Source organism: Ornithodoros turicata, chromosome 10, assembly GCF_037126465.1.
Source record: "Ornithodoros turicata isolate Travis chromosome 10, ASM3712646v1, whole genome shotgun sequence".
Lineage (NCBI taxonomy): Eukaryota > Metazoa > Arthropoda > Arachnida > Ixodida > Argasidae > Ornithodoros > Ornithodoros turicata.
The window spans coordinates 31,725,689-31,748,066 of NC_088210.1; the positions used below are offsets into that span (position 1 = coordinate 31,725,689).

The following is a 22,378-nucleotide window of genomic DNA, read 5'->3' on the forward strand; positions in this document are numbered from 1 at the left end:
TGGTCGCAGTTGGAGTGTAGCTTAGATGTTGTTTAGGCCCATTAGAACTGACGGGTGCTGGGGCTTGAAATAGAAGCTGTGCTGCTTCTAGGAATTTTCCAACGATGCTTTGCAGTAGCAGCTCAAATATTTCTGCTGTGAAAAGAGAGAGAGAGAGAGAAAAGTTAGCATCTGAGCGTATTTTAAATGCGTTTTCTTTCTCCGATCCACTCATCTTTGAGTTAATAATTTTGGTCTAACAATTTTATCAAAATATTAGATCAACCTAACGCAAAAACGCTCGTTATGGTGTGTATTTTGCTTAGTACCAAATGTAATTAAACTACATGGAAACTATACACGAAGCATAAAGCCTCCTCGGCTTTTTGCTTCCCCTTCCAATCGAAAGCACAATTAAGATTGAATTGATTGGTTGTTTGATCAAATGCGTTGAAGAACGAGCGTCAGCGAAGCATTGTAAAACTCCGATATGGTGGCATGTACGAGATGATATAGAGTGATGCGCACAGGCAATTTTATATAAAAAGTGCAATATGTGCATATAAACACACAAGGAGCATGAGCAGCGCAATACCATAACAAAATCAGCAGCACAGGAAAGTATCAACGGTCAATATACTTTCGGCAAAACAGCTAAAAATGAGCACAAACTAAAATAAAAAATAAAATGAAAGAAACACTCTGGTTGTCTAACGACTTTTCAACGTTATGTGCTCGCGTTCCTGATAAAGATCGACAAATCAATCCTTGCAATCAATCCTTACAAATCAATCCCTGTCCTTGAAGTCTCCTCCCCCGGAATCCATGCACTTTCAAAAAAAAAAACTATAACGAAATATCGACATTCGTAATTTCGCGAACATTCATTGAGCTCATAACCCGCATATATATACGATCCTAAACACCTTATGAACATCGAGTGGATATACATATATCGAAAGATTGTAGGTTACGGTGTCATTGCTGACGGACCCGCAGCTACAACACACGACGTAAAAAAAAAAGAAAAAAATGGGGTCAGACGGTACCTTCATTCTTCTACGCCGGCAAAACGGCAAAAGGTAGACGTATTACACGAACGTGCCATCCAAAATGCATCGTCGCCACTGCAGTCCATCGTCACGATCGACATTTCGTCACGAAGTCCGCGAACGGATCTGTTCTTCGAATGGAAACGGGGTCCAGTATGGGTCATCTTCTGCACCTGGTCCGCTAATGTCTTTGTGCTATACGAGCGGAAGTAAATTGACGGGGAGAAAAAAAATAAGGAATGCATTTTTATTACGTTGGAAGAGCGTAGCGCGGGTGTACGAAAAGACACGCTCTTTGAAGTGTCGGGAGATCAGATCAGACGCGGGATGCTGATAACAAAAACGTTATCACGAGTCAGTGTGATATCAGTGTATAGCACGTGTGCGGGGAATATACGCCCCCCTTTTTGCTGCATGTGTGACGCTAGGGCTCGTCGATTGAGACTATTTAAGCGCTGAGCGCGGTATTGCGTGTAGTCTTCGTTTCCTGCTGCTCAGCGCCGACGGAAATACCACTGCCAATGTAAGCATCTTGGACGTTGTTGTTGTTGTTTGTGTTTAACAAAGCAGAGTGGGCCAGTTTGTATGAAATCTTAGACTACGGAACTACGGCAGACAAGGACAACAGGACAAAGGAACAGGTTACCACCCCGCTCCGGTGTGGTGTTCTTGTCTGCCGTAGCTCCGTAGTCGAAGCTGTTTGTGTTCTTTGGGGTTGCGGTGGGTCTGAATTCGGACCACCTTGGGATTTGTGCGCAGTAAGTCCCACAAAATTAGCGCCCAACAGTGGTGATTTCGACCCGTCTTGCTGCTTGCCCGGAGGGCACAGTTCCAGGTAGTGTCTCCCTGTTTTTCTCACTTTGCTGCCGTTTGCCGTGCAGGTTCTAACGGTGACTCCTACCAAGAAGCAAGACCCTGCCAGTGACGAGGACTCTCCTGCACCAGTGGATGAGGACTTGCTCCGACAGATGGCATCCCTCTGTACGCTACTCGTGCAGCAGCTTTGGTAACAGCAGCCCAGCCGTCCCTGGACCCTCCGCTCTAACGGACTCGGCCGTTGCTTTCACGTCAGTGGTCCCAGGACGCTGGCCAACGCAGCGTCAGACTTCTCCGGCCGACCGTGACACTGCCCAGTCTAGTCGCTCCAACAGCGTGGCAACCTGGACGGTACTGGTGTACACAAGCCTAGGCTATTCCTCCCGTACGCGCTGGAGGAATCCGCTCTACCACTGAGGGACGACGCTCCTGTTTCTATCCCCGAGCCCTTCTGCGGGGTCTGTCTTGGAAGACTGGCATCCCTCCGAACTGCCACCAACCCTAACTAGGAAGGACGTCCACGACTGTGCCAGACCTGGTCCATCCCGAAACCCACCGTATACAGGCGCTCAGCGAGAGACTTCGTGCTGCGGCTCACCAGCAATTCCCTTAAACCCGGACTTGGACCTCGGCTATACGTATCATCGCTCTTTTTGCTCTTCAGCAGCTGGTTCGACCACTGATATCTCGGGATCCAGAAGACGTGATTTTGGACTTACCAGATTTGCCGGACATTTAAGAGTGGTGTAAGTGTCGGGAGATAAGACGCGAGATGCTGATAATAAAAGCGTTATCGTGAGTCAGTGTAACACGTGAGCGGGGGAAATACGCCTCCTTTTTCTTGCATGTGACGCTATAGGACGCCTCGATCGAGACTACCCAAGCAGCACAATGTACTGGAAGTCGAGTGCATTAGGGGTGGACGGTATGTCATATCAATGTTCTCTAGTTTCATGAATCTGTTCAAGGCCTTTCATCTACCCGTCCACCCCTATTGCACTCGACTTTCAGTGCATTTTGCTGCTTGGGTATGTGCTGAGCGTGACTTTGCATGTAGTCAGTTTCCTGCCGACGGAGAGTTTGGAGTGCTACTCCCAATGTGAGCAAATAAACACTTCTTCTTTGTCGTTAGACGTTGTGTTCTTCGACGTTGCGGCTACTCGGAATTCGAACCGCCCGCCATGTGTGGGCAGTAAATCCAAAAGACGGAACACACTGACTAGGATGAGAAAAAGAAACACTGGTATACCAAAGGGAATCTAACTACAAATGCCGTCGGTGAACATTACTTCATAGTATGTCATATATATTTCTTGATCTCTCTTGATCCTTCTTGATCTCCGCGCTCCGCCCCACAAAGAAAGGAAGGCTACCAGTAGTGCGGTGACGAGACCGAAATGTACTTTGGAAGAGCAATGTTGCCACATGGCTGGCGGATTGCTCACAAAATGACGTCCCACGACTACAGGAATTTCATACTTCCGCGTCACACTGGAGAAATACCGAGAATACAATGAGACACGTGGATTGCAATGACCTCAATTAATCGTTTGTTACTTTTAAGTTTATTCTGTCCCACGAGGATGCCAAATTTGAACGAGCGTCTATGTTGACACGTACAGGACATCCAGCTGAGTTCCAGGACTTATTTTTGGTCGAGTAGGGAGTAGCTACCCTCTGCGTTCGAAAACCTACTCTATGACGTCACGACCCCCGTTCCAAAAGGTGGTCGGCTACTCCAGATGGACTCTCTCTGCTCCCTATCAGACGGGGGTAGCTAAGAGTAGTGACGTCAGAGCTGTCGTCTGCATTGAAATCTATGGTCGTCTGCTTTTGCGGCTCGGCTCGGCTACATCATAGAGGACGCAGGAAAGTTCCAGTGCGGATTTTTCGACCTGCAACATGCACGAAACCATACAACACACATCAGATGTGAAGGTCGAAAGTTGCTTCTATATGTTTTAGAGCTAACTGCTGACTAGAACAGCGCTACCGTTTCTCGGAATGCGCGGTAAATGCTCCTAATTCATGGCGTGAATGCTTTACGAACATTCGCAGATGACAGCGTACCGAAAGACAACACAGTCACACTAAAGCCAAGCAGCGGTTCCGATGTTCCGGGGAGCCCAAACGTCACTGTCGTCTGCTGTCGCCATGTCGAGAATCGTAGTCTCGCCCGTTCCAAAACCTACCCGAGGGTTCCCCCCCTACTCTCAGGGTCACGTGGTCCAACTCTGTCACGTGACCAACTCCTACTCGCGAGTTAGTTGTGGAACGCACGAAAAGGACACGCAGTACGTCCTTCCCCTTTGATGTCCTGAGGGAATATGGCACGAGTCACACACACTGCAACGGTGTTGCTTCTCAACCGTTGTCCAGACTATACGCTTCATTAGAACGGGGATTATTTATGGAATAACTAACGTCTATAAGTTGATTAAGCCGTAATTAGGCGAGCCAAGACCGTGAAAATGCTTAATTGCAGGAAGCGCCTCCCGGTGGGACGATAATCCGAGGATTACCCGTACGAGTCCGAGCGGACTGTGTTGCAAGATGTAGAGTTTGCTGCATTTTCGGGAGAGCCTGAACCTTTCTCTCTCTGCGCAGGAGCCATTTGTCATTCAAAATGATATTGTTCCGTCTCGTAACAGTCGAAAACAGGTGGTGTACGCATTTTTCTTTTTCTTTTTTGACAATCAGTCACAGAAAAAGACGTATAAGCCTCCTATTTTCAATAAATTGCCAAGATGGTAAAAAACAACCACAACAATTTGATTGAAAGATCATGCATGGGGAGTTTCATCGCCAGGGGGCGATACTCTATCTCATTGCTGGTGGTGATGCCGGGAATGAAATAATAAGCCCCTTCATAATAAAGATCGGAGTCCTATATGGTATCCAGAAAGGTGAAGAGAGCTTTGAAGGCAGAGCTTTGAAGGCAGAGCTTTGAAGGCAGAGCGTTGGTATGCTAGATGTGGCCAGGGACCGAGCAATTTTGTGAGAGAGAGGGGGGGGGGGCGAGAGTATATCGCTCGTTATAAGGGACCCGGAGAGTATACGGTTCGGGAAGGTCGGTAGTGTGAGTAATGGAGAAGAATGTGCTCTAGATCTTCTACAGCACTTCAGCGACTGCATTGGGGAAAGTCAACTTGTCGCAAGCAGTAACGCCACTGCGCCGTAAAAGCCACATCGAGGCGCATTCAATGAAATAATGCATCGTCTCGACGAGATGGTAAAAGAAAAAAAAGCGGAAGAACTCTGTTTTTTTTTTGTAATTTACTTATTTATTGAAATCACACGAGTGATAGGAGACACAAAAGTCACATGGCGTGACAATTGACGGGGCATTTGCTCCACGCGCGTGCAAGAGCAGCTTACAGTCACAAAAAAGAGGGGGGAAATCGTGACAAAATAAACATCAACATAGGGCAAAGATATTAACATCATATAGGACCAGATATAATTTCAATCAGTCAGTGAAATAATAATAACAATCTTTATGAGGGAGCGAATAAAACCAGAATAGTAGTATTCTTTAAACAACCAGAGATTAGCCGAGGCGGGCTACAAACATGGACAGATTTTCTTGAAGGTATCAAGATATCAATACCGGTGCTATTTAACGAGGTTGGAAGTGTATACTAAAGTCTTTCTTCTCCATGCGTTGTCCAACATTTTGGGACAAATCAGCTTAGCTGATGACGACAAGGGTAGTTGCGACATATCGTGACAGGTTGGGTATTTCAAGGAAGGCTGCGGAGTTTTCTATAGTTCATTTTCTATAGGAGTTTCCTATAATTCAGCGCAGTTTTCTCGCTCATTTTTCCCACACACTACTATAGTAAATGGAAATATCTTCCGCAGTCATTAGTCAGTGTTAGAGATATTAATGTGTAACGCGAGAGCTCTCTAATTCGCTCAGTATTCATTAAACGTTATCCTTTTGCATTGTATTATACTGTGTGACGCCCGCATAACGGTGCCATTTGAGCTATTTTCATATATAAATAAAGTAAATAAATCATTCGTAATGATAGTGTGCAAGCGCGTGCTTTGCGGTGAAGTTATTTTTTTAACAGCGACAGCCTGTCTTTTTTCTCTATCTAACAAATATATTTTTACAAACCTGCGCTATAGTAGCAAGCTTGCGATTTAAAAAAAAATCGATACCAACCCGTCCCTTTCCCCCTTACCCACTTTTTTACAGCTTTGTTCCTCTCCGGAAACACACTATACTACCACCTCCAAAAGGTCAACACACACACACCGCAACTCTCCCGGCGTTGCAACCTAATTTTCGGCGTTTTAATGATGCAACAGAGCAGCACCGCGCACAACCCACTTTCATCCGAAACACTCCAACGCAGTTCGTGCTCTCTTCTTCGTCGAAAGAGAGAGTAGACAAACACACAAGACACCTCCGTGCGTCGAGAATGATGGCACCCACGCAACACGGTCGCCCCCTATACAGAAAACGGAGTAGGCTTGTTACGACCTCCATATGGCTGCATCTTCGTTGTTTTTGCTGCGGACGTGAACTGTCGTCTGCTATACGTTCACTTTCTATTCCCACGCGTCTTATTGTTAACTTTACGTCGGTTAGGGAGGCAAGACACGGAACAAACGCCCAGACACATCAGGGACACCTAAGCGTTGGTGGAAAGACCGCGTACCTCCAGAAACAAAGAAGCCCCACTGTCTTCAAAAACGCGAAGGATAGCCGTCGCGTTTATTAAGACGATGGGTTTATACAGCGCCGTGAAGGTACGTGATATACCACGTGACAGTACCACCATTCACGTCAGCGCAAGACGGCGCTCGCGGTACGCTGAAATTGTGTGACCATCATAACAACAATGGAAAAAAAAACGATTTCTGGAGACAATAAAAGACTTTAAGAAATTAAAAAAGAGTTTCTCCAAGACATTGACCGCAAAACGATGGTCCTAGTAGTCGCATTATGTTGATTGGTGTAGTACCTGAATTATCGCATAAAAAGGTCATTGTCAACGGATGACTGTAAATGAAAGGTCAACTGAACATTCCGAACTGAACATATGTTTAGTCTTTCTTTTTTTTTTTCTTTCCTTTTTTAACGTCATTGCTAGTTGTGTATTGTTGTGCTTATTTTTGATTTGACACCTGCTTGGGCCCGAGATGGGCTCGCAGTATTGCTAAAAAAAAAAAAAAAAATTCTACAAAGATCTGTAGTTCTCCCATTTGTACTAGGCAAATGCACCTAGTCTGAACGTCTTGTAGGAAGGGTGCGTGTTGGGTTCATTAATGTAAAAACAATGTTATAACGTTTCTTTAAAAAATGCAAGCAGTTCGTTTATCAACTAAGATACGCTAATTAACTTCTTAACTCAGAGAGAGAAAAATATGCAGAAACGGAAGTTCTTGTTTGAGATAAACTACGAGCGTCCCGCGTATTTCTTACTACCTTTACTGACTGCACACCCATTACATGTTTTGCTTTGTTCGACATATTTTTCTTTTTGAGTGCATATGCACACTTATTTGTGTTTAAGCAGCGTCACATTCTAAAAACAAACAAGCCAAAAGAATATATTTTTGTGCGAAGTAAACACGACGTCCATCTGGACATCTTGGTTGTTTTACACGAGGCAAGGTATTCGCTTATCCAGAAAATATGCAGATCGAGAAGGGAGACCTTCTGAAAAAGCACTCTACGAGATACAAAGATAAGGCAGGTCCAGCAGGGTGCTGGTGATTGCGTTCCGTTTATCAGTAGCATGCATACTCAAGTAATGGCATATGATAAGCAAGATGGAACGTAAACAGGTATACGGCTATATGCCATGCGCGCAGTTCGTGGTGGTCGCAGAAAAATGGCTGTTATGGCTGTCGGGAGATAGTTGTTTATGACTTGCTTTGGCAGTACAAGTTTCGAAGTTAAGCATTTTCTGGTACAGCTACCGGATCAGTGTTTGCGACAGGTAAATGGTTATACCGCTAAAAATAATGCGCTCCAGCACATTGTGGCTTGCCGTTCCAGCAGTTGGGAAGCAGATAACATGGGAAAGCTACAGGTTGTGTGCGTACAATAATGCATAAAGCACACAAAAATTTCTTTAAATAGCATGGACCACTCTTCGAATATTTACCGCGAATTAGCTCTCATTAATGAACTTCCCAAACAGACAATGACGCAAAAGTTTAGTCCCCACCACTGCAGGTAATCCTTGACTTCGGTGCATATACTCCCAAAAGAGACGATGACAGGAGTTGTCGCAATTTATCTAGTTTGGACTAGTACTAAAGGGACCAAAAGGACTAAAATACAAAAACCTACCAAAAGGACTACCGAAAGAACTAAAACTACCATTATATTGTCTCTGAGTACTGATGATGATGATGATGATTCGGGTTATCCTGGCGCACGAGCGACGAAGGCCATAACCCTGAGTACAGCATTCGTTTTTGAGAACAGTCCACCCAAGGTATAGCCACTTTTAAAGCCCCACAGTAAACCCACATATCAAAACAAGGAAACCCTTATCCCGAACCACCACCACTATCTTCCATCTCCATACCCAATGAAGCATCGCACTCGGCAGGGCTCCACTGCGCACCGTTCAGCAGCTGTGCCTCAACATGTAAACGTAAGAGAGCTTCACCAAAGATGGTCAAGTGATGAGCTAAACGGGGCCACCAACCACCGGAGCGAGACTCCCTTTCAAGGCCCGTCCACGTGAAACGGAAAATAATTGCGGAGGAGGCTGTCAGTCTTGAAGGCGTGCGCTGGGCGAGAAACAAAAGAATGCTGTACCGTCTGGGCTCCGTAGGCAGCTGAGTGTTATGCATTGCACACCGGTCGGTAGTCGTTGTCTTTGTGTTTGAAGGGACCTTGCAAGGTCAATAAACTGATGTCTTCCCCTTCCTGGGTATATCGCACAATAAAGGGTTGAAAGACGTGCGTGTCTTTACTCTCGTTCTAATTACACCGGAAGTAACTATAACGGTAATTTAAATTAAAGCACGATGAATTTTATTTGTATGCTGCAAGAGGAGGAAAAAAAATGCGGTTCAGCGATACGCACTTCGCCACAAACAGACGACAGACGCAGTTGTCGTCTGCTTCGCTATTTGTCGTCTGCTTTAGACCATTTTCAGCAACGGCATCTCGCGGAGGCTAAAAGACGGTCGGATGAATGGCCTTGCGTGATCTATAATGAATGAATTTTATTTTTATGCTGCAGAAGGAGAAGATGAATTTTATGAATGAATTTTGTTTTTATGCTGCAAGAGAGAGAGAGAGAGAGAGAGAAAAAGAAAGCCGTTCAAAAGCGATACGCACTTCGTCGCAAACAGACGACAGACGCAGTTGTCGTCTGCTTCGCTATTTGTCGTCTGCTTTAGACCATTTTCAGCAACGGCATCTCGCGGAGGCTAAAAGACGGTCGGATGAATGGCCTTGCGTGAACTATAATGAATGAATTTTATTTTTATGCTGCAAAAGAAGAAGATGAATTTTATGAATTAATTTTATTTTTATGCTGCAACATAGAGAGAAAAAAAAAAAGCGGTTCAAAAGCGATACGCACTTCGCCACAAACTGACGACAGATGCAGTTGTCGTCTGCTTCGTTATTTGTCGTCTGATTTAGACCACTTTCAGCAACGCATTCTCGCGAAGGCTAACAGACGGTCGGACGAATGGCATTGTGTGGTCTATAGGCAGTCTCCGAATGAAGGAAGGGTGGGATAGAGTAGCATGCATCGTGACAGCCGTTTGAGAGGAGGCGGAGAAGGAATAGAGCGTACAGGGTACCATCCCTTGTCCTTACCGGCACATCATATCCTCGTGTGGGCGGGCGGCGATGCTGCAGGTGTCTCGAATGTCTTTCACCCCACGGTCGTGAAAAGCGATGGGCGATGTCGTACCTGAAGAAGGAAGAGCAGGGCGATGTGAGCTGCTTCCGGGAAAGGCACGACCTTGATATGACGGTCTTTATAAATAAAGATGGAGCACAGAAAGTTTGAGGTGGAAGCGCGGTCCTGTGTCGTCTGCTTGCTGGATAGAGCAAAGTTTACAGACGACACTTCTGCTGTCAAATGAGCAGCAATGTCGTCTGCGTGTGTCGACTGGCCAACATAACGTCGCCCATGATGAGTTATATAAACACGTTATAAAATCTGCAACCATTGTCGTCTGCATGCAGTCTGCTTCGTTGTACTGTATTTCGGCTTGTATTGCTGAATTCGATCAAGAAAAATGAGTTTTGTTTATACGCTGCAAAAAAGAAAAAGAATAGAGTCCAAGGGTTTCTGCAGCAACGCTCACTTCATGATAAACTGATGATGTAATCAAGCGTCTCTCACAGCTGTCGTCTGTTTCAGTATTTGTCTTCTGCTTTATCGTCGGAAAGCGAGACTCGCTCTTCAATTGGAAATTACTGTTGGCGTTAGACATTATAGTTTGACCAAATGCACTCCTCTCAAAATGTCACACTCGGTAATTATTTTACAGTATAGTGGTTGACGTCCAAATTACTTTATTTCAACATTTGCGATTCAGCCTCTGAATCAGTTTTCTAAGTCTCCGGAATGTCGCAGAGTCCTTTGAGATTGCCAACACGACAAGAGGAAGACCAAATAACGCCCGATTTATCGACATAGAGCACGCTCGGGAACGAATTCGTTAAAAAAACACTTTTAGAAACGGGCCAAAGCTCCCGAAGCGCGGATCCCAATAACACGAACCCTCACTACAGTAGCCTTTAACAGAAATCCATTACTACATTACAAATGTACGATACAAAACAAACCGAGCAAGTAATGTCCTCATCCATCGCAGAAAGGTCACTGTACGCTATGGCCTCCACCGTTTATGGCTTGGAGCACAATTGCTCGATCACAATGCGCTGGGCGGCCTCCATACACTTTATAGTCTTTTTCTGCGCACATAGGAGGCCCCTACATCTTCTTCCTTCCACCACCCCTTCTGTCCGGTTCGCCATTCATGCAATACGCATACATGTCTATCTAACGGGAGGGGTCCGTTAAGTATCTCTGATGAGTTCTTTGCCTTTCAAATCGAATGAAGCGCGAACATATTGTCTAGGCTCGCAAACTTCCTATCTATCTCGAGGCATCTGATATATTCGGGGATGACGCATTGTTTGCGAAGTGAATGAAAATCACTTTCCTACGCCAAATATTTACAGTCGCCTTTTTTTCTTCAGCTGCAGTGTATGCGATCTTGAATACCCCAGTAAGGTACACACACACACACACACAAAGAAAAGAGAGAGCGCTGTAGAAGTGTGAGATAATGGCGCATGCTGCGAAGCATTTTCTGGAAATTTTTCTTAAGAGTTTCTGGTAACTAAGTGTCTAAGGTATGCAATAATTGATTTATTTAGTTGGCTTTGCTATAGAAGATAATGCCTTTGCAGGTTCATCGATGAGGCACCATTATTAACAGTACCGGCTACCTCATGTGTAGAGAGTGGATTTCCAGGCATGTGCCTTTTCGTTGGGAGTCGTACAGATGATACGTTTCGATGTTCTAAGCACGAACCAGTTCGACGGGGATCCGTTAGTACCTAAACATTAATGCCTTTTTTGCGATTAGAGGCTTTTTTGAAAATAAGTGCCGATAAGTGCCCAAATGGGTACTTCACTTGTTGTCTCCTGTTTATTTCATTTTGCAACGAAAAAAAAAAAAAAAAAAGGGCTTGGATATGCTTCGCCGCGCTACATCGCAGAATGCAAGTGTCTCCACCAGTGGCAGAAAATTAAATTATTTTTCGCCTGTGTTCCTTGTACCCGGTGCAACACCATGTCCGCCCTTGCACTGTGCTTAGTGGTGACAGCAGTGCTGTATAAGCTACTAAACAAAGTGTAATTAACTTACAGCTACATGCCTCTAAAAGTAACGAAGTTACAGGAAAAGTGAGTGGTTGGTCACAATAATTAGTTACACAAAAAGTAATTACTTACAGTAACTCAATTACTTTTTACGAATTACTTTACAGCTCTGGTGGTAACGCTCCTTCTGTTCTCGGCGTTGGTCCCTCACGAGTGCGACCTTTTCAGAAAAAGCAAGCGCCACCTGTAGCACGCAAGGGCTCATGGGAACCCAAAGCAGCACATGTTTTACGTGCCTTAAAACCCGCTCTCTACATGAAGTTTCCCACTTACGGTTAATACGAAAACATTGCGTGCTATGGCTATCAAACGCTACATTACTACTACTTTTTGGTTCACCTCGTGGTGCTCGGACATTACATTTCAATAATTCTAACCGTGAAAAAGCAAAAGTACGATATTTAACCATGGGATCGAGCGGTACGGCTTAAGCTCCTTCAACGAAACTTCGGTATTTTTGTATGGGCTGATTAAAAGGGGCAAAAGCATCTGCAGGGGTCGACCCACCAAGCGCAAAGATTAAGAAAAACAAAAACGAGAATAGTACACAAGGAAGTACACAGGAGTTGGCGATCGCCATCTAGTGTAACAGCAACAACTTCTTTGGGATGTTTCATAGAGGGCGGTACTCCTACCTCCATCGGTTTCGGCATTGCAAAACAGTTTCGGTTTCGCAAACTGACGCCTACCAGAAATGCAGCGCCCTCTGATTAGCTCTAGTGAAACTACAGAGGCTACTAAGAGGTTATGATCTGCTTACTTTTAGCGCGGAAAAATCAAACGGGATGGGGTTCAATATGTTCAAAGACCATAACCCAAATTTTTACGTGCAAGGGAGATAATTTTTTAGAACAAACCATTAGAAGTATACGGGCATAAATATCTCTGAAGACAAAAACACGGGCACCTACTGAGAAAAAACTAAAAGTCAATGCTCCCTACGCGGATGTTCAATGTAGGTTTTAGTTCAATGTCCGTTGGTTTCAATGATTATTGAAAACTGTCCATGTGGCAGGGACGTTACACGCGTAAATCTACCGCAAATTATTAGAGCGATGTAGCCTTATAGAGCCCACCAACGTTGGCAACCGTGTAGGTCCGTCCGTGACAGTTCTGGAGAGGGAAGAAGCTAAGAAGATGGAAGAGAAAGATGCAATAGACGATTTCAGGAAATCCCAGTGCTCCTTGCGCACGCGTTGCATTCTGTGCGGTTATTGTCACGGGGGAAAGGAGAATATAGTCCTTCAGGTTTCGTTTTCGCTGACCTTGACACGTCGTGGAGCGAGAGAGGAGAAATGGAAACAGTTTGGAGGCCCCTTTGGAGGCGCCCGCGGAAGATGACCTCGTAAAGCTGTTGCATTTAAAGTCGTTTTTTGCAGAATGCCAAAAGATGCACTCTTTTGTTTTTGTTTGTCTTTAAAATATTCTATGCGTTCCTAGCAGCAATTAAACATTCAAGCAAAGGAAGCTTACTCACGCCAAAACGAATAACACAAATTTTGCCAGTGACTAAACAGATGAGATAAGGCCGCATTTTTAGCGATTGTATTATTGTATGTCGACACTGATCGATGTACACTGATTGATAAGAAGCTCCTTATCGAGCTTTTTCCTTTTTGTGTGTGTTGATTAGCCTACGCGCTTTCCATTTCACGCACCTCCCCTTGCACTCCTGCAATGCGATATCGGGAAGGGTGACCTTTTCCTATCGCGTCATGGAGTGGTCGTGGAGGAAAACAAGATAGGATAACGCAATTATTCATTATTATTGTTGAAGGGGATGTGACCATTTAGTAGACGCGATTGATTGCATCACGCACACATGTACTGCATCCCCAGATTATTAATTAATCAATATTTCGGAGCTTGACGTCGCGACACAACTGTGGCACCCCCAGAGCATTGATGAAAAAGGTTAAGTACTCTCTCTTACGTGCGGTATTTCCCAAGCAGAACACCATCTCCTACGGACGTCTGAAATAGATCCCAATGTCCGTATCCGGAACTGGACGTCCGCGGGACTTCCCTGGGATATTTATGGAGGGATATCCGTAGCCGCATGTCCGCAGGAGGTCCTGTTGCGGCCGTTTCACGGATTGCCCGTATCAGCTCCGTGATGGGATGCTGTATGGGCCATGTATTGTAAGAGGGAGAGCAACTCGGGACGATGTAGCACCGCAAAAATTCGACTTTCCATAGAGCTCTGACGTTCCGCGTCGAGCTCTGACGTCAGAGGGTCGAAAGCCTCCGCCATAACTATTGGTCCTTGAAAACACATGATCTCCCCCCCCCCCCCCTCATTGGCGGAGCTGCTCGCCGCTCAGATGTCGCGGTCGGATGAGTTTCGGTATTGGCGGTGCCGATTTTCTACGCATCCATTACTCCATTTGCTGTAAAAAAACTTCGAATATAGATTCATGCCGTTGTCAACAGTCAGGTACATCGTACGCTATCCGCTTTGCGTACGTAAGGGATAGCATGGTGGTTCTGCGCACCGCGCGAAGCCCTATGTTTCGCGCATGCTCAGAACCACCAACGCTATCCCTGGCCTACGCAAAGGTGATAGAGTGCGGTGCACTGAAACTCTGTAATAACCGCCTTCTTTCATTTATCCAGCGTAGCTCGTGGCGGATTGTCGCAAACCTTCGCAAACCTCGCAAAAACTTTGAAAGGGGTACCACTAAAGTGCAAAAATTTATCCTGGTGCAATGAAATATGCGCCTACGTTGATACAAAAAGAAAAAAAGGACAACAAACAAACAAAGGAACTGCCCAAGTAGCACAACATGTTGGCCCAATATTGGCAGTACCGGACCAATATTGCTCCAATCTTGGAACAATATTGGTCCGACAAGTTGGCGCAATATTGGACCAATATTGGAAATACCGGCCCAATATTGCTCCAATCTTGGAACAATATTGGGCCGACATGTTGGCCCAATACTAGGACTAATATTGGCAATACCGGCCCAATATTGCTCCAATCTTGGAACAATATTGGTCCGACAAGTTGGCGCAATATTGGACCAATACTGGCAATACCGGCCCAATATTGCTCCAACCTTGGAACAATATTGGTCCGACATGTTGGCCCAATATTGGCAATACCGGACCAATATTGCTCTAATCTTGGAACAATAATGGTCCGACAAGTTGGCGCAATATTGGACCAATATTGGCAATACCGGCCCAATATTGCTCCAATCTTGGAACAATATTGGTCCGACATGTTGGCCCAAGACCGGCAATACCGGCCCAATACTGCTCCAATCTTGGAACAATATTGGCCCGACATTGCCAATATTGGGCCAACGTGTTGTGCTGCTTGGGTGCTATTCATCGGCTGCATCGTTCACCATTTATGAGTAAAGCAAACTGCAATGTACGCTTTCTCTCTCGCCCTCCTTCTCAAGAAGCGCAGCAATGCGGAGTTGGCTCTCATTCGTCTCCTCAAACGATTTCCACACTTTAGTGTCACTTTATGCGGCCACCAGCGTCGACACGATGTTGCAAAGAGTGCTTCCTTCTTGCAGCATAAACCTGCGAACAAAAAGTGCAGGACGACACATATGTTTCTCTTTGTCCAATCCCTCCAGAGCTGAAGGAGTGTGACTAACGCAAGTATCGTTTCCCCATGAATGTAATTGCACCAATGGCGCATGGACAGAAAGTGGCATTAGGATGCACACGCTACAAAACAGCTGTCGGATTCGCTTGCAGCATCTCCGTATGGACAATAGATATAAATATCGCGGGGAATTTCCTCGCACTGCAAAACGGAAAGATCAAGGAGCATAAGCATTACGAACGGATGTCCATAGGGGTTTATAGCAGCTGGACATCAAGGAATCGCTTCGAGTGGTCCACGAATTCGAATTTCTTTATGGTAAGCTTTATAATTTTTTTAACTTACTTTGTTTTGAACGCATGAATCGAAATGGACGTTATCTGGACGTTAATCGGACGACTCGTGTTTGAAGGGGTGGTTGAGCGAATTCTTGTGACTACTGGCAGAATTTTGCGAATAGTAGTTCACTGCCGGTAGGTTCATATCCATTCAGTGGACGCGACTTCCTCTAATGACTACATATTTCTGTGTCTGTGTCCCACGGCTCCAACAGCCTATTGGACTAACGATGCATGATAAACCTCCAGAACTTTTACTGGATAAATATGCATGCATGTTCTATTTTCCCGCATCTTCTCCATTCCTTCTCCGCATCTGGCTCGATGGTTGATTGATTGATTGATTGATGTGTTTAATGGCACAAAGGCAACAAAGGCCATAGAGCGCCAAAACCATGGTGGTGGTGGTGGTGGTGGTGGTGGTGGCTCGATGGGCCGTGACGGTCGGCAACATGCGGTCGCCCGACAACAACACATTGTTCCCTAAAGTACACATCCGCAAAACGTGACCACTCCAGAACTGCTCTTATCCACATTTATCGAGCCTTGTCACGTACTGCACCCTCTTAAAGGACATCGCATATCAACAAACATCCCACTTTGCACTGTAAACTCTCCAATCAAAGCGTTTTCCTGTTTTTCTCGCCGCCGCTGAATCGGAAGTCATCTCCGAAAAGCCGACACAAAGGTTGCCTCACATATGACAGCCAACACCTTCCCTTGTTTTGTGGAAAGGATGATACAGAGCCGCGCGTATCACGCATGCTCAGATAGCGCACTCATATCCATGTGCCAACATCGCGCTCAAAATCGCAGTGTCCGCGAACAGGTGCAGACAATGTGTATAGTTTGTACTGCCGTAGCAATATGGTAGCGCAGCTTCGTGTCGTCTGCGAGTGATCCTCGTCGGCAGGTTCGGAAGCAGGCGATACAGTTCTGTCGTCTGCTATAGTTTGGAAGCAGACGACACGCTTCCTCACCGGATTTTTCGTCGATGACTTCTACCCCTTACGATTCCTTGACAGATCTGACCAGACGCAAAATCACGTGACATCAACGAGTAGACGGGAAAAAAAGGTGAGGTCCTTGACTTGCTGCGCGCAGCTGTGCCGTATAGTCATGCAGATGTATCGCATAGCAGTATTGTATCGTTTGAGCGAGAAAAATAACTCTGTGACTCGATTTGCTCTCTATTTCGAACTCGAATGCAATCAGTCCTGAGTATAGGAACTGAGTTACAGTAACTTTTAACTAGCGAGTTCGCTTTCTACGAAAGTAAGTGTAACGGTACTTAAGTTGCTCAGGTAAGGTTATATTTTTGCCGTACGTTTGTACGCATTACGGATGGCTATACAAGTGCAAAAATGAAGGTTTGGGATCGTCTTTTAAATAGTTTCTATATGGACTGCATTTTGTTCGCTTTATTGGAACCCTCTATCTTATTTTTCGCCCACCAAATCAAACAATTTTTAAGAGTTTTACTTTTACATTTACTCGTATTTCGATACTTACAGAGTAATTTAAAGTAGCTAAGTTGATGTTATTCCTATCCTCATCATTTTGACGTGGTAGCTGTAACTATATATGGTTACATTTCGTTTACAACTTTAACTCCGCTGCTGTTCTGAACTAAATTGCCCGTGACCGAACGCAGCAATCACCCGAGGCAGATTTAGATCAGCCACTATCTTTTAAACGTCATGAATCTACTTTTCCATGGCGTCGTATTGCCAACGGTAACACCACAGGTGTTGCAATGACGTATGGGAACTCACTCGCTGGCAAAATAGGTCGATATGACGTTCACAACTGGCATAGTGTACTGCTTAAAATACCGTGAGCCTGCATGAGCTCATACCAGCGTGGTCGTGAAGAACTCAACGAAGATAAGAAACATGTAGTGTTGACACTCTGTCGAGCCAGGAAGGATGACACGGAGATCAATTCACAGCGTATGAACGAATGAGTGTTATCAGATTGGTTACTGTCTTCCACTGCAAACCCTGATATATGGTTACTTGGATATCACTTTCAATTGACATCACTAACGTCTTCCGCAAAACGAAATGAAAACCTACTGCTATTACTCCTATTAAACTGATAGTTACGTTGCATAACGTGGTTGACATTATAAGTTCCTGATGGTAGCGCAAAGGATACCATCTGGAATACCGCTAACATAAGGCCATTTCACAACCTCATACCACAACCATTGCAAGAGCTAGGGACCCTGCTTATCAAGAACACGACCGAGCCACGCGATATTTCCTGCGTATCTCTCGGAAACCTAGCACTACACAACCACGCTTATCTCCTAGACGTATAGAGTCTTCCAAACATAGCGGTTGCCGAGTGTTGTAGATAAGGTGTCCGGCTTTATCCCATAACGCTCCCACACAGTGATCCGAATTTCACGGCTTAAAAATGCCCAGGAGGAACTGGTCGTAACCAGATCCCCATCTGGTTCTCCGCAACAGTTTCACCGAATCCTGCAGCAACAACGTCCCTGCATGGTCATCTCGGCGAGTCTGCAACCGCGAGACTCGATGTCTCCCATCTACGAGACCTGAGCGGCTCTTGGAGACTCTGCAGATTTTCCAATGACCACCTCCCGTGATGGCGGGTCCCCGGATCCCCCACTGAAGACCTGCTTTCCAGGAGGTGCTTCGTGCGCAGGTAGGCAACCAGCTTGCCTTCTGGTATATGATCAAAGCCTAACTGTACGTATCTCGAGTGTCGTATAAGTATACTCAAGATGTTGGTACTTTGCATACTTTACAGATTCTTGTACACGCCCGGTGAAAGGCTATATGTGTTTACAATGTGTTTTACAATGTGTTTTTGTAAAACACATTGTAAAACACATTGATTTACAATGTGTTTTTCGTTTGATTCCAAAGGAGTATACCATAGAACACCGGATCTCATCTAGGGAATCTTTTTTCCCGCCCGTTTATCTAGTGCTTATCGGTGCGGTATTGTTGTTGGATTCTGCGGGCTTTCAGGGCTTAGTTCTTGGCACATTCGGAGAGTGTTTTACGGAGTTTATTGCTTTTCCTTCGGAGTTGTGCTACGTTTATCTTTCATAACTGACTCATAACCCGAAACTCGAGGAAAAAGTGAAGGCTGTGAAACGACATACGTAGACGTGACACGTGATCGTGACAAGACATCAACGTGATTTAACGGAGTTCAGTATCAAGCCCTTCTAGAAGTGCCAAGAGTCCGTGGCCGCACAAAGCATGACGTCAAGCTTTTTTTTTTTTTTTCCTTTTCGAATTGCAGTTTTTGCATGCACTAAAATCTCATATAATCATCATTATTATTATCATCATTACCGACGTACATGTCCTTCAGATTTCTTCTGATTAATCCAAAGGAAGTGTCTAGAGGTCCGTCGGACGGACACCGATCGCACCGACAACGTACCTCTCAGATGAAAATACGTTTGTCGTTCCTCTCAGGAATTTTTTTAGGCCAGTGCTCGCGCTGTCGGTACTCTTTTTTAAGTCCTCGTGTTTCCCTTAATATACAGGGTGTGTGCAGAAAAACATGACCCGCATTTAGGCACATAGCTTGTTGCCTACCTAACTAACGAACTTCCGGTGGCGCATTTATGCGTGCGAAATCTGCAGAAAAATTGTGGAAGCCATACTCAGCTTAAAAAATAAACGGAACAACGAAAATGTCGGCTTCCGTGCATGAGAGTAGGGCAACATAGTGGACAACACGGTGTATGTGAAAGGGCAACACGGTTGACGTAGGAGAGTTGTGTTCAAGTACCGCTAGGGGAGCTATCGGTGCATAAATCGAAACGATGTCCCACATGGATGCTCATCGGCAGTACCCCTAGCCGTGCCTGCACATAACTCTCCTGAGACCGAAATACACTACCATGCACTGTCATGACCGCCCTATTCTAATGCATGGAAGCCCATGTTTTCGCGCTCTGTTTATTTTTTTACACTGGGTATGCGTTCCAGGATTTTTTTTTTTAGCTTTCGCACGCATAAATACGCCGTCGTGCGCCACCGGAAGTTCCTCGGCTAAGTAGACAACGAGTTACATGTAAAAATGCGGGTCATGTTTTTCTGCACACACCCTGTACAGTTGTCAAAGCTTTGCAAACGACCATGACGCGCTTTTCAACGCCGCGGTCGTGGGCTTTCATTCATTGTAGACTCAGCGACGCAGCTGTTCTTGGCCTGCTGCACCTCCTATCCAGCGAGTGGAAGCTGCCATGACCTCGCCCAGAACTAGGTGCGCACATTAAAAAAAAAAAGGAAAAAAGAAAAAAAAACAGGAAAGAACAGAGGGCGTGCGCTGTACTGGAAAGTAGGGTGTGCAGAACTGCTCGAACTGGTGCAGAACTGCTCGAATTGGTGCAGCCAAATCGAAGAGACGTATATAGCTCACCCCCTTCTTCTGCAGAGCACCGTTCTTCCTGATCACGTGTCGGAAGCCTCGGCTGACGTGAAACGGAACTAACCACCAATGTTTTTATCGCGTACTGCCATCCTGCCTCTTGTTAGTCAGGACATCGATTGCGCAATTCTTCCAGACCACTTCCCTTCGCTCTCAAGATTGTTGTAAGAGCATATTTCCACCTCTTGAGAACTGGTTCCCGTATAGCGTGTATCATGTTCGAGACGTGTCCTTCCCAAAACTCGGGGGTACCGCTAACGTCCTCGATCGAAGCATGGCGTGTGTTGCGGGACGCCTGTTAGTCCTAACGACTATTTACGCGGCGAGAGCCAGCCAGAACAGACCATGACGTATAACCAGTGTGACAGCGCCAAAAACGCCGAAACAGCCAAACAGAAGAGCGGAAAGGTCACTGTTGGACATCGTAAGTGCTGATCAGTGCAAAGTGACTCCCTGTGTTGATTGATCGTGAAAGTATACAGGATATATACAGGTATATAGGATAAGTATCCATTAGATACCGCGTACAATTCAAGTTTAAAATATATAAGATATAATGTCGATACATACCTACTACTTTCACTGTACAATGCTAAAGCCATAGAGATTCACTTGTCAGAGAGTGGAAACCAATGCACAGCTGAAGCAGCGTTGGAGCCTCGATCAGTTCTGAAATCAAAGAACATGAGTACCTTTTTTTTTTTACATAGCTGCGTCAAGTTTCTTTTTTTTTTTGCTAAATCATGCAGAAACTGTTCTATTAGCGGAAAAAACAAGGAATGAAATATTCCGTTTTGGAAGCAGGGGCAGAATATTTGCTCCGAGAGGCAAAACTTTTCCACCCACCAGTTCACCTGAGTTCGCACGGGGCAAAACGAAGCGAACAGCGGGTGTAATAAGATTGCTTTTTTTCGGTGAAATATGCCAATACATGTCTTCTTTCGCAATTTTGACGCCATCTTGGCTTACACGTACCGTGATCACTATAGCGTAGTAGCAGATATTTGGATTCCATAAATGCTTGGGCAGGTTTCCGAAGGCAGGGACTCCTTGAGATGATGACGTCATGTACGATTCCATCCAGCAAGTACGATAAGAGCTGTAATACGTGGCACGATTTTTTTTTTCTGCAATCGATGTGTCCCTATCCTCGAAGCTCTCTTATCGGATAGCACTCGCTCAAGGTCCCGTCAAAGCCGATCCACGTGCAACTGATAAATGCGTCGGAGGTGATCCAAACATCGAAAAACGGAAACAAACAGGATGTGACGGCTGATATGTCTATGACAAACGTAACGACGAGAAACAGATTCACTGACGGACAAAATACCGTGAAAAACGTCTATATGTTTACGGGTGGGGGTGGGGGGGTGATGTAGGGGTAAGGTGCGATCAGCTTGCTGTGAAGTGGCGACTCGGTGTACCCAGGGGAGGGAGAAGAGGAAAGGGTGAAAGAGGTAGGGGAGAGATGATGGTGACACAGGAGAGTGAGTGCTAACCATCTTGCCTCTGGGACTTTAGTCAAAGAGAGGACTATACCCACCACAGAAAACAAGCGAACATCCCTCATTGGTCTCCAATGGGGTACTCCCTGTACGTACCACGGTATAACCGCCAGGATTATTGGCGAAGTTACCCCATTATGATATGTTTACGCCGATACGTCCTGGGCCGATATATTTACGACATTTATGGCGTGGTGGTGATTTCCTTTGCGGACCATATATACTAGCGAGATTGTGAAAAAGAAATGAAACGAGGAAATGGAATTTATGGGGCGGTATAACACGGTCAATAGGATTGCAGTTGTGTACGTGTGTTCTGAAATTCTCCATACCGTCTTCTGTTCCCGAGGTTCTAGAGAATTCCGTCTTGCCAGCTGGTCTGAATCAAAGAAGAGTTGCAAATGATAGGCGCGTGAAAAAAAGAACTGTCATACAGCCGTAAATCAAACTAACACGATTTCTGCTAGTGAGCGAGGCAACATACGTTGTGTCTATGCGCATGCTTGTACACAATGCTTACAGGTACGTCGACCTAGCATCAATTTACAATCCCAAGCAGCACAACATCTTGGCCCAATATTGGCAATGTCGGCCCAATATTGGGCCAGTATTAGGCCAAAATGTTGTGCTGCTTTGGATGTGGGATTGTTTTAACGCGTCATTGAGGTGTGCAATACCCGGTATGCACAGCTACCCAAGCAGCACAACATATTGGTCCAATATTGGACCAATATCGGGCCGGCATTGCCAATATTCGGCCAAGATGTTGTGCTGCCTGGTATATGGGATTGTTTTACCG

At 45.4% G+C, this 22,378-nt stretch overlaps 1 protein-coding gene and 2 long non-coding RNA genes across 6 annotated transcripts in view; 2 read left to right on the forward strand and 1 right to left on the reverse strand.

The window, feature by feature from the left end:
• On the reverse strand, positions 1–21,406 carry LOC135369912 (uncharacterized). Of its 2 annotated transcripts, XR_010415154.1 has the most exons (4): positions 21,050–21,406; positions 20,645–20,743; positions 9,658–9,754; positions 1–135 (listed from the first exon to the last, which is right to left on the reverse strand). It is a non-coding gene; the product is annotated as an uncharacterized LOC135369912 (long non-coding RNA). The 2 variants fall into 2 exon arrangements; XR_010415153.1 differs by lacking the exon at positions 1–135 and having other exon boundaries at positions 9,371–9,754.
• LOC135369911 (uncharacterized) lies at positions 1,422–2,646 on the forward strand. Its single transcript, XR_010415152.1, has 2 exons — positions 1,422–1,554; positions 1,913–2,646. It is a non-coding gene; the product is annotated as an uncharacterized LOC135369911 (long non-coding RNA).
• Positions 16,427–22,378, forward strand: part of LOC135369906 (uncharacterized) — an 8,465-nt gene continuing 2,513 nt past the window's right edge. Inside the window, exons 1-2 of one of the 3 annotated variants that reach the window (XM_064603499.1) lie at positions 16,427–16,726; positions 18,082–18,325. In XM_064603499.1, the coding sequence (XP_064459569.1) occupies positions 18,250–18,325 (76 nt within the window). In that variant the 5' untranslated portion in view covers positions 16,427–16,726; positions 18,082–18,249. Of the gene's footprint in view, positions 16,727–18,081; positions 18,326–20,244; positions 20,499–22,378 lie in introns of those variants that run through there. The other 2 variants (XM_064603500.1, XM_064603498.1) reach the window with 2 other exon arrangements.